The 12587-nt window shown below is 38.1% G+C and overlaps 1 protein-coding gene across 1 annotated transcript in view; it reads left to right on the plus strand.

Moving 5' to 3' along the window:
- CUL5 (cullin 5) overlaps positions 1 to 12587 on the plus strand; it is a 106549-nt gene that overhangs the window by 42228 nt on the left and 51734 nt on the right. Inside the window, 4 exon segments of the mRNA XM_005579530.5 lie at positions 3587 to 3763; positions 6415 to 6556; positions 8413 to 8558; positions 8641 to 8721. Coding sequence (XP_005579587.1) covers positions 3587 to 3763; positions 6415 to 6556; positions 8413 to 8558; positions 8641 to 8721 — 546 coding nt within the window.

Consider the following 12587-nt stretch of genomic DNA (forward strand, 5'->3'; position numbering starts at 1 on the left):
GAAATGATCGTCATTAGTTGGATTATTTTTTTCCCACAGTGATACTTCTGTCAAGAGAGTACATATTATATTTAATTAAAAGATGCTATAGCGAATTCAATTTTTTATTTTTTTAGAAGTCCCCACCATCATTATTTTTTGGCTACACATCAGTCCACACAAATCTGTTTTTTTCCTCTCATTACTAATACCTCTTCTCAAGTTGACAGTAATTTCAATTCCAGATCCTTCTCCAGTTGTAAATTCTTTAGACGGTCCTTTGTATTGCTAGTACTGAGGCAAAATTCAGCACTCTTGTATTGCTATTATGTATAAATGGCTAATAATATCAAAAGGAAGACAAAGCTCATTGAGGCATTAGATCAGTTATTCAAGAGTTAGTGTTTTTTTTTTTTTTTTTTTTGACACCTTGTAATGTTTCAAATCAGCCACAGTCTTTCTTATGAATAAATCCCTTACCTTTTTGAGGAGGACCCTAAGGACATGAGATTATTTTCCTTTCTATAACATGAGGTGTGGGGCAGGGCACAGTAGCTCAGGACTGTAATCCCAGCACTTTGGGAGGCTGAGGCAGGGAAATCGCTTGAGTTGAAGAGTTTGAGACCAGCCTGGGAAACGTAGTGAGACCTCGTCTCTATACAAAATAAAAAATTACCCAAGCATGATGATGCACACCTGTGGTTGCAGCCACTCTGGAGGCTGAGGCAGGAGAATTGCGTGAACCCAGAAGGGTGAGGCTGAAAAAGAAAAAAAAAGTCTGATCTGATGGCTAGAAGTCCAGGCTAGAATTTCTTATTCTTTAGTTGGATCATTCCATTAATGTCTTGTACAACATTAGTAAAAGTTGTTTGTTAAATTGTGTTATTAAATACTAAAAGGTGCTTAGCAGCTGAAAATTAAAAATGAGTTTTTTCTATATATGACTTAAGATACTGAAATCGCCGGGCGCGGTGGCTCAAGCCTGTAATCCCAGCACTTTGGGAGGCCGAGACGGGCGGATCACGAGGTCAGGAGATCGAGACCATCCTGGCTAACCCGGTGAAACGCCGTCTCTACTAAAAAATACAAAAAACTAGCCTGGCGAGGCGGCGGGCGCCTGTAGTCCCAGCTACTTGGGAGGCTGAGGCAGGAGAATGGCATGAACCTGGGAGGCGGAGCTTGCAGTGAGCTGAGATCCGGCCACTGTACTCCAGCCTGGGTGACAAAGCGAGACTCCATCTCAAAAAAAAAAAAAAGATACTGAAATCAAGTATATGATTGGCATATATTTTAATTTTGCTAGTAGCTACTACCATGATGGAGTAAGACTAATGTATTGGATATTACTTAAGAAATTAAGTGTTTTATTGATAATTTCTTGACAAATTTTTTAAATTGTAGTTTTATAGGAAGTTACCTTTTAATGAAAATAAATTCTATTTTCAAGCACTTAGAAAATTAAATGTTTCAGTGTCACAATTTAAAACTATTTTCTTAGAACTAATTTAGAGATACAGTTTCTACTTGCATTGGGAAATGTACAATGTTTTCTTTTTATTGATAAAGATAAATTATGTTTATTTCAGATCGATAGAGCTTTATTCTTCAGTGTCTGGAAATAAACTTATAAAGAATTACCTTAGATGTTATTAACAGATGTTAAAAAATATACTGAACACTGGCAAAAAAAAGTAGGGAAGGGTTTCACTGTAACATGACTGAATAAAGTCTAGAAATGTAGACATCAGCAAGAATCCAGGAATGGGATTTAGCACCACTGATTCTGAGCAGTTAATAGGAATAGCAATGCCAGACATGGGTCTTAAAAAGACCCATCTTAAAGAGATTTTTAAATGCTTAAGAATTTTTTTTTTTAATTGTGAATCATTTTACTAGGTAATCTTCAATTGAACGTACCTTGTTAGGAAGGACCAGATCTTCCAAATGGTTGAAAGGCAATATTCATTGAAATGTTTATAACATTTTTTAAAGAACAAAAAAAAAAGAAGTAAAAATAATAAACATAGGTGGAGTCTTTTTTTTTTTTTTTTTAACCTAGATTAATACAACTATTTTATTTGTTCACAATTGTGTGGCTTAGCAGTTTGGGCCGTCTCAGCTGATTTTGCCTAAGCTTATTAATGCAGCAGCAGTGAGTTGTTGGACAAGGTGGTCTAAGAAAGCATTGAAACACATACATGGTTTTTGCTGCGGCTTTCTCTTCCCTCTGTGGTTTCTCATTCTCAAGGAAACCAGCCTTTGAGATGAAAGTAGAATCTACAATACCTGTTCATGGATAGGCTGAGAAATCTCACAGTGTTACATCGGTGGTGTTCTGTTGGTCAAAGTAAATCACAGGACCACCCCAAACTCTAATAGTGGAGAAATAGACTCCACCACCTTTTTTTTTTTTTTTTTTTGAGATGGATTCTCATTCTGTCGCCTAGCGTGATCTTGGCTCACTACAACCTCCGCCTCCCGGATTCAAGTGATTCTCCCGCCTCAGCCTCCCAAGCAGCTGAGATTACAGGTGCATGCCACCATGTCTGGCTAATTTTTGTATTTCTAGTAGAGGCAGGATTTCACCATGTTGGTCAGGCTGGTCTCGAACTCATGACCTCGTAGTCTACCTGCCTCAGCCTCCCAAAGTGCTGGGATTACAGGCATGAGCCACTGTACCTGGCATGACTCCACCACCTTTAAAAAAATTGAGATATAATTAACATACCATAAAATTTACTCTCTTAAAGGATATGATTCAGTGAGTTGTAGTATATTTCATAAAGTTGTGCAACCATCACCCAGTAATCCCAGAATATTTTCATCACCCTAAAAAGAAATCCTATACCTATGAACAGTCAGTCCCTTCTCCCAACCCACTAAATCACTGATCTGTTGTCCCTATGGATATGTCTATATTTGACATTTTCTATAATTAGAATAATAATGTATGGCCTTTTGTGAGTAGTTTCTTTCACAATATTTGTTTCTCTTTATGGCCGAATAGTATCTGTTGTTTGGATATACTATGTATTGTGGGTGTTTTTGGTTTCTTTTTTCATTTGTTTAGTTTTTTTTTTTTTCTTTTTGAGACAGTATATTGTTCTGTCGCCCAGGCCAGAGTGCAGTGGCAAAATCACAGCTTGCTGTAGCCTCTGAAGCAATCCTCAACCTCCTAAGTGGCTGGGACCACAGGCACGCACCACCACACCCAGCTAATTTTTTGTTTTATTTGTGGAGATGTGGTCTTGCTGTGTTGCCCAGGTTGGTCTCAAATTCCTGAGCTCAAGCAATCCTCCTGCCTCAGCCTCCCAAAGTGCTGGGACTACAGGTATGAGCCACCATGCCTGGCCCCTATATTGTTTATCCATATTTCAGCTAGTGGATATTTGGGTTGTTTCTACTTTTTATCTATTTTGAATAATGCCGCCATGAACATTCGTATACAAGTTTTTTGTGTGAACATGTTTTAATTTCTTTTGGATATAAGAGCTTGTACAATAATTTAAAAATTATGTACAATTTAAATTTTGGCATGGATATGTTTTGTTCTTAATTTTTCAAAGCAACTGCATTTATTTCAAATTGGTACGTCTCTTTTTTTCAGCGAGTACTGAGCCATCAAGATGATACGGCTTTGCTAAAAGCATATATTGTTGAATGGAGAAAGTTCTTTACACAATGTGATATTTTACCAAAACCTTTTTGTCAACTAGAGATTACTTTAATGGGTAAACAGGGCAGCAATAAAAAATCAAATGTGGAAGACAGTATTGTTCGAAAGGTAAGACTGTTTTTCTCATTGTTTTCCTAATATTCTTCAGAAAGAGGGTGATTTGGAAGCATTTGAAAGTAATTTAAACTTTTAAGTGGGTTTTTCTACTTCACATGTAAATTGCTTTTCAGCTCTTCTTAGATTTTATTGAATAATACTCTTATTTATGTCTTTAGCTTCAATCTTCTTTCATCTTTTTATGTGGTCTTAAGCTGTAGATCTGTGTCTTCAACCATTTTCTCCTTTACTTTCCCTTTTAACTTTCTCCTTTTCCTGGTATTATCTTCAGTATTTTATGTCTCTATTCTTTCTTTATACTTTTTTTTTTTTTTTTTTTAAAGAACTGGAGCATCACTCTGTCGCCTAGGCTGGAGTGTGCAGTGGCGCAGTCTCTGCTCATTGCAGCCTCCACCTCCTGGGTTCAAGCAGTTCTCCTGCCTCAACCTCATGAGTAGCTGGGACTACAGGCATGCGCCACCACACCTGGCTATTTTTTGTATTTTTAGTAGAGACCTGGTTTCACCATGTTGGCCAGGCTGGTCTTGAACTCCTGCCTTCAGGTGATCCGCCTGTCTCGGCCTCCGAAACTGTTGGAATTACAGGCATGAGCCACCACACCCAGCCTATACCCTTACTAGAAATTAAATTACTTTTCTCCTCTCTCAAAAATCTCCTTTTATTAGGTTACCTTCTGATATCTTTATATTTAATTGTGGCTAAACTGCTATCTTTATAATTTCCCTTTTACTTAATTCTTCTATTATAAATTCAGTGTGTACTGTGCCTATTTTCTATTCAAAATTTGTGTCAAGTAACCAGTCATGATTTAATGGAAAGAACTCAGTGCTGAATATGAAGGGTCCTAGGTTTCCCTTTCAACTCTTCAAACTCTGTCCTCATTTTCCATGTATCTTTCCACTTGTAAGAATCAAATGGAACCATAGATTTGAAAAGTAAAAAATGCCATTTGAACTTTAGTCAATTTGCTGTTTGCTGTGATGGTTATAGTAACACACTCCGGCATTACAATAGTGTAACCTGGGCATTGTTGCCCCATCCTAGCCTTAAAATTTGCTCTGATGTTGACAGGGATTCTGTAAATTTAGATACCCAGTGGTTCTTCAGTGTTAGAAATCACTGCAATATGGGAAAGTAGTGCCGAGAAAAAAATAAAAGTGAAAAACACTTCTGGCTGCTATTTAATTTGTAGTCTCATAATCTTATCCTCTTTTTTTGGCCATTCTCTGTTGGTTGTGGGAAGTTTTGACATTCTCTATTGGTTGTGGGAAGCAACATCCACTTACTGATTAAGTGTATCGATTCTGGGACCACAGTTTTTGGATTCACATCTCAGTGTTGCCACTGATGAGATGCATAAATGTGGAAAGTTAGCTTTGCTATCTGTACCCCAGGTTTCACATATCTAAAGGGGGGATAATCATGGTACCTATATCAAGATTATGAGGATTAAATGAGTTATATGCGGACAATACATAGAGCAGTCCCAGGTGCAGAATGAGTGTTAGAAAACTGTTAACTCTTGTTATTGTTGCTGTTATTAATGTATCTCCTACATCTGGCCAAGTTTCTTGGAGTACTGGTATAATCACCAATGTTTAGATACCATTTTTATCATTTAATGGAACATCTAAACAGTAGATTTGCATACTCTTTTATAAGGTCCAGTATCAGATTTTCAGTTGGTCCTTTTTGCATTTTTTATGTGTCTTTACAAACATGTGCATATGTCTATTTCAAACCACCAGTATATCTGAAATTCAACCACCAGTATATCTGAAATGGAACTACAGGAGAATAAACATTTTCCATGTATTATCATAGTTAATTTTTACAACCACTGAAATTTGCAGTATTATTTTGACCATTTTACACATAAGAAAGCAGATAAGTAACAGCTGGGATTGAATTCCACTTATGTTGGATTCTGAAACATTTGTTCTTTATTTACTTTTGTTTTGTTTGAAATGGGGTCTTGCTGTGTTGCCCAGGCTAGAGTGGAATGGTGTGTTCTGGGCTTGCTGCAGCCTTGCCCTCTTGGACTTAAGTGATCCTCCCACCTCAGCCTCCCAAGTAGCCGGGAGTACAAGCGCATGCCAGCATGCCTAGCAAATTTTTGTATTTTTTGTTGTCGTTGAGATGGGTCTTACTGTGTTGCCAAGGCTGCTCTCAAACTCCTGGCCTCAAGTGATCATCCCACGTTGGCCTCCCAAGGTTTTGGGATTAGACCACACTTAGTCGACCCTTGTTTACCATTATGCTAAATATACTGCTTCCCTGAAGTATTTGAGTGAATGCAACCTAAGTTATTTTGAGACAGGGTCTTACTCTGTCACCCAGGCTGGAGTGCAGTGGCATGGTCTCGGCTCATTGGGACTACAGGTGTGTACCACCACACCTGGCTATTTTTTTTTGTATTTTTTTTATAGAGACAGGAGTTTGTCCTGTTGCCCAGGCTGGTCTCGAACTCATGGACTCCAGCAATCCACCTGCCTCGGCCTCCCAAATTGGTGGGACTACAGGCATGAGCCACTGCACCTGGCCCAGGCCTACGAATTTGATTTCCTTTTTTAGTGTTTGTACATGATACTTTGTATATTAATAATTGAAAATTATGTTACAATTTGTTCTTGTTTTCCTAGCTTATGCTTGATACATGGAATGAGTCAATCTTTTCAAATATAAAAAACAGACTCCAAGATAGTGCAATGAAGCTGGTACATGCTGAAAGATTGGGAGAAGCTTTTGATTCTCAGCTGGTTATTGGAGTAAGAGAATCGTATGGTATGTTCTGAACTTTTATGATCATAATTTCTGTTTCATGGAAATTGTAGAACAATTACGGAATAGCACAAAGTTGTGTTTATTAGCATACAAAGTTACATCTACTTTTTGTACTAGATTTTTTTTTAAGAGTACACAAATGATATTAATTCTGCTTAAAAGTGTATAAAAATTCATATTAATGTGGTTAATATTTTCTTCATGCCATTAATTTCTTGGCAAGTCTTTTTAGTGAAGTAAATTAGATATATAAATTTGAATGTATAGCTTATAAAAGGTAACTAGTTCATTAAAAGGTTAGGTATTCATCTTTCAGAAAGCAGGTTACTTCCATGAAAGGTAATGAAAAGGAGAGCATGTAGGAGCACATTCCCTCTGACTTCTAATCTGTTTCCTGTTACTTAGAGTATGCCTCTTCCCCACGCTTCATCCTCCTCCTGGAGGCCTTTCTTCATTCCCAGTCTAAGTTAAGTTCTGTCATTTAGTGCTTCACAGTACCTGTGCCTCCTTGGCGTAGTACTTTTGTTTAATAGTGTTGTTAGCACTGTGTCTTTAGTGAACATAGAATGCATGGCACAAAATCACTCTAGATAAGTATTTATTGAGTTAATGAACCTATAGAGTTATTTTTGACTGGCTTTTCTTCATTGCGCCATAATCCTTTAGTTATCAAGCCTTTAGATTTTCATTAGCAGTGCTCCTGAAATTCATTTGTTTTTATTTGAACTGCCACCAGACATTAAACTTTACATGCAGAGTTTTGAAACAGTCCTCTTATAATGATCTTATTGCTGTTGTTTAACCCATATGCTGTTCATAAATGTTTAAGCACTATTTTATTGGTATTTTTTCTACTTACCCCTTAAGTGCTACACCATGCTTTTTTTTTTTTTTTTAAAGAGATGGGGTTTTGCTCTGTTGCCCAAGCTGGAGTGCAGTGACGTGATCATGGCTCATTGAACCTCCACCTCTCAGGGCTCAAACAGTCCTCCTATTTCAGCCTCCTGAGTAGCTGGGACTGTAGGCATGTACCCCACACCTGGCTAATGTTTTTCTTTTTTTTTTTTTTTTCTTTTTTTGAGACAATCTCACCCTGTCACCCAGGTTGAAGTGCAGTGACATGCTCTCAGCTCACTGCAACCTCCACTTCCCGGGTCCAAGCAGTTTTCATACCTCAGCCTCCAGAATAGCTGAGATTACAGGTGTGTGCCATCATGCCCAGCTAATTTTTGTATTTTTAGTAGAGACGGGGTTTCACCATAGTGGCCAGGCTGGTCTTAAACTCCTGACCTCAAGTAGTCTGCCCATCTTGGCCTCCCATAGTGCTGGGATTACAGGTGTGAGCCTTTGTGCACGGCCTTAATTTTTCTGTAGACACATGATTTTACTATGTTGCCCAGGACATCTTCACAACCATTTGTAATTTACCATTCTACCTTACCTTCTATTAAACTTGCAATCCACTTAGACAACCTAGTCATATTTTCTTGTGCTTTTCTGCTTCTGAATATTTACTTACCTTACTAATCTCCATTTATGCAAATTCTAGTTGATTCTTTAAGATTCAGTTTAAATCCCATTGCTTCTGTGAATGTTTTCTTGATTTTTCAGTTAGAAGTCAGTCTCTTACCTATTCAAAAATAAAATAGTCTATATTTGTATTATTTATTTGTTACTTTACTGCTTTGTGCTGTCATCATCATCTTATGGAGAAGGATTTTGTCTTATATAATTATATGTTCTCTTGAGCATTATTACCTTGCACATAGTGAGTCCTCGATATTTATTTCATTTATTATACTCAAAATATTGATTTTAATCATAATTGGAGTAATACTTTATTTTCTGTTTTTCAGTTAACCTTTGTTCTAATCCTGAAGATAAGCTTCAAATTTATAGGGACAATTTTGAGAAGGCATACTTGGATTCAACAGAGAGATTTTATAGAACACAAGCACCCTCGTATTTACAACAAAATGGTGTACAGAATTATATGAAATATGTAAGTTAGAACTTAGCATATGTGATAATTTGAGCAATTCTCTTGATATTCTTAAAATGATTGCTATTTTGCTTCTGGACAGGCAGATGCTAAATTAAAAGAAGAAGAAAAACGAGCACTACGTTATTTAGAAACAAGACGAGAATGTAACTCTGTTGAAGCAGTAAGTAATGTTGTAATTGTACATTTTGTGGGATTATTTGAAATACAGAAGCATAGGAATGGCAAATAAACAACACAAATAACGTTATTTAACAGCCAACATTGTTAATTGATTTTAGTTCTTTTTGCCTATGAACCATAGCACAGCTTCATAGGAGGTATCTTATTCAGAACACGTTGTCCTTTGGAGCTGGTATGCAAGATCAAATCTATTTGCCATACCTGTTCTAGAGGTTATTTAATATAATTAACTTTTGGTAAGTTTTCTTTTATTATGTTTTATGGATATCTAAAGTTAACCATTTTTGTGATTTTCATGTTGCAAGTAATATGTGCTCCCTTAGAGATACAATTGACTCTCTTTTTTTGTGCCAGTTATGTTCTCTGAAGTGGCTGCAAACACCAAATTAGTGAATAATGAATCATTTATTCCTAGGGGATATTTCTTCTCCTTTTGGGAAGATGTTTCAAACTTCATTTGTCATGAGGTAAAATATTAATTATTATTATTTTTAGAAACAAAGTCTTGCTCTGTTGCCCAGGCTGGAGTACAGTGGTACAGTTATACCTCACTGTAACTCCTGGGCATAAGGGCCCCACCTGCCTCAGCCTCCTAAGTAGCTGGGACTACAGGCATACGTCACCATGCCTGACTAATATATATACTTTATCTTTTTTTTGAGACAAGGGCTCTCTCTGTCTCTGTTGCCCAGGCTGGAGTGCAGTGGTACAATCTTGGCTCACTGCAACCTCTGCCTTTCAGGCTCAAGCAGTTCTCCTGCCTCAGCCTCCCAAGTGCTGGGACTATGAGCGCGTGCCACCATGCCTAATTTTTTTATTTTTAGTAGAGATGGGGTTTCACCATGCTGCCCAGGCTGGTCTTGAACTCCTAAGCTCAGGTGATCCACCCGCCTTGGCCTCCCAGAGTGTTGGAATTACAGGCGTGAGCGACTGCGCCCGGCCACCTGGCTAATGTGTTTTTCTTTTTTTTTTTTTTTCATCGAGAGCAGGTCTTGCTATGTAGCCCAGGCTGGTTTTGAACTCCTGGCCTCAAGCAATCCTTCCTCCTCAGCCTCCCAAAATGCTGGGATTATGGGCATGAGCCACCATACCTGGCCTCAAAATATTAATAATTTGATGAAAGCATCAGCTTTTTATATTGTTTTATTTACTTCATGTTGTATGATAAAATGCATATTTTAAAAAACAAAAAACTGGTCAGTGATAGTACCATGGTAGGTGTTTTCTTTTACATGGAGGACTGACCTTAGGGTGCTTTAGTATAAGTAAAGTTAGAATCTAGTTGGGACAGTCTTGGAATTGTTGAAACACAACAATAGTATTTCCTCTGGTTCCTTTCAGTCTTTGGAGCCTAGGAACTTGATTTAGATTTGCATTCTCAGGAATAACATTCTAGCTTGCCCATAATCAAATATTTTTCAACTATGAATGGGATTCAAAATTTTTTTTTACTTTTGACTTTTCTTTGGCTTTGTCCATCTTAAGTGGTAGTTGTGTTTATTTTATTCTTTGTTCAGAAATCATGCTGAGCTGGATGTCTTTTCTCTTTGGTTCTTTTAGTTTTTGTTTTGCTTGTCCTTGATTTGCAGTATGCATCCTCTTTGAGCGGTTGAAATAGTTTTGATATTGGCAAAAGGAAGGATAATTTAGTGGTTATTTATAGAAGTTCTTTATAGATATGTAAATCCAGGCTTGGGCTACATTCAGAAGGCCAGGAAGGCTATTGACTTTTTTTTGAAAACAGGTGGGCCACAGAGTTGTCCCTTAGGAAGATTAATCTGGTGACAGGAAAGATGGAAGACTGGAATGGGGAAGAGCTGGGAATAAGAAGTAGAAAGCGTTTGCAGTAATTCAGGCAAGGTATTAGGCAGACCAAGTAGAGTTACAGTAGTGGGAATGGAAAAGACAAGGAGAGAGAGAAACTTCTTAGAGGTGGAACATTGTTCACATGGATGGGGCTACATATCACACATAATCAAGCCAATAATATTTCTGAGGTTTCAGCCATGGAGAGCTGTGCTGCTACTGAGAGATTAGGTATAAAAATAAGTCTTAGTGAGGTAGAAAGGATGAGTTCATCTTGGAGGATTTGGGTATTTGTTGTAGATTGATGTACCTGTAGCACCTGGATGGGGATGTTAGAGTTTTATAAGGTGAAATTGTTCTGATCTCCTACTGCAATTTATATAAGTTGGTTATATCATAGCCACATTAAACTTACGAATTTTCAACTATAAAGGGCCAACTAAAAGAATGAGTCCAGAGTAGCTGGGACTACAGGTGCATGCCACTACGACTGGCTAATTTTTTATTTTTTGAGATTACATCTCACTGTGTTGCTAAGGCTTCTTTTAAACTCCTGGACTCGAGCAGTTCTCCCACCTCGACCTCCCAGAGTGCTGGGATTACAGGCACGAGCCACGGCACTTGGCAATAATGGTCAAAAGTTTGAAATGAAATAGGGTATTTGCATAGTTTCAAAGTATCTTCCCCAAGATGTTTACTAAAGGAGAAGCCTGAAGATGCCATCTTAATTAAGTGATCAAGGTGAGCATCACCAGTAGTAGGACATGCTGATATACCCCATGATATGCACTAAGAAGAATACAATATTATTTCTGTTTTATTCTTGCCAAAAATGTATAATCTTACTGTAATAATGAGGAAAGATTAAACAATTCCAAATTGATTGATAGCCTACAAAATGGCTAATATTCTTTAAGGTGTCAAGACTGTAACAGACTGAAGGATAAAGGAACTGCCACAGATTGGATGAGAGTAGGAGAAATAACTAAATGCAACATGGGCTTGTGGATAGGATCCTGGAATGGAAGGACATTAGTGGAAAAACTGGTGAAATGAATAAGAGCTAGAGTTAAATTGATAGTATTGCATCAATACTATTTTCCTGGTTTCGATAGTGGTACTGTAGTTATGTAAGATGTTAATGTTGGGAGAAGTGAGGTGCTATTTTTCTGCTAACTTTTCTGTAATCATCAATCAAAGAAGTTGAAAAAGAATATTGGCTGGGCGCAGTGGCTCACACCTGTAATCCCAGCACTCTGGGAGGCCGAGGTGGGCACATCACCTGGTCAGGAGTTCAAGACCAGCCTGATCAATACGGTGAAACCCTGTCTCTATTAAAAATATAAAAATTAGCCGGGCATGGTGGCATGCATCTGTAATCCCAGCTACTCAGGAGGCTGAGGCAGGAGAATCTCTTGAACCTGGGAGGCAGAGGTTACAGTGAGCCGAGATTGCGCCACTATACTCCAGCCTAGGCGACAGAGCAAGACTCTGTCTCAAAAAAAAAAAAAAAAAAAAAGGAATATTATGAAGAGTGCCTTTTTTTTTTTTGAAACATAGCCTTGATGTGTCACCCAGGCTACAGTGCAGAGGCGTAATCTCTGCTCACTGCAACCTCTGCCTCCCGGGTTCATGTGATTCTCATGCCTCAGCCTCCTGAGTAGCTGGGACTACAGGTGCTCACCACCACGCCCGGCTAATTTTTTGTATTTTTAGTAGAGACAAGGTTTCACCATGTTAGCCAGAATGGTCTCGATCTCCTGACTTCGTGATCCACCCACCTCTGCCTCCCAAAGTGCTGGGATTACAGGTGTGAACCACCACACCCAGCCAAAAGTGATTTTTTTTTTTTAAATGAAGTAAGAGTAATGCTATAGAGTGTATTGGTGGTGGTAATGCTTCTGCTGCTGCTTTTACTTTATGGAATATGGTCAGAAAAGGTCTCTTTGAGGGAATGATATTGGAGTTAAGACCTGAGTGATAGGGAACTAGCCTTGTGAAGATCTGAGACAAAAGCATTTCAGGCCGAAGGAAGAGCAA

The sequence above is a fragment of the Macaca fascicularis genome, chromosome 14 (genome assembly GCF_037993035.2).
Source record: "Macaca fascicularis isolate 582-1 chromosome 14, T2T-MFA8v1.1".
Classification (NCBI taxonomy): domain Eukaryota; kingdom Metazoa; phylum Chordata; class Mammalia; order Primates; family Cercopithecidae; genus Macaca; species Macaca fascicularis.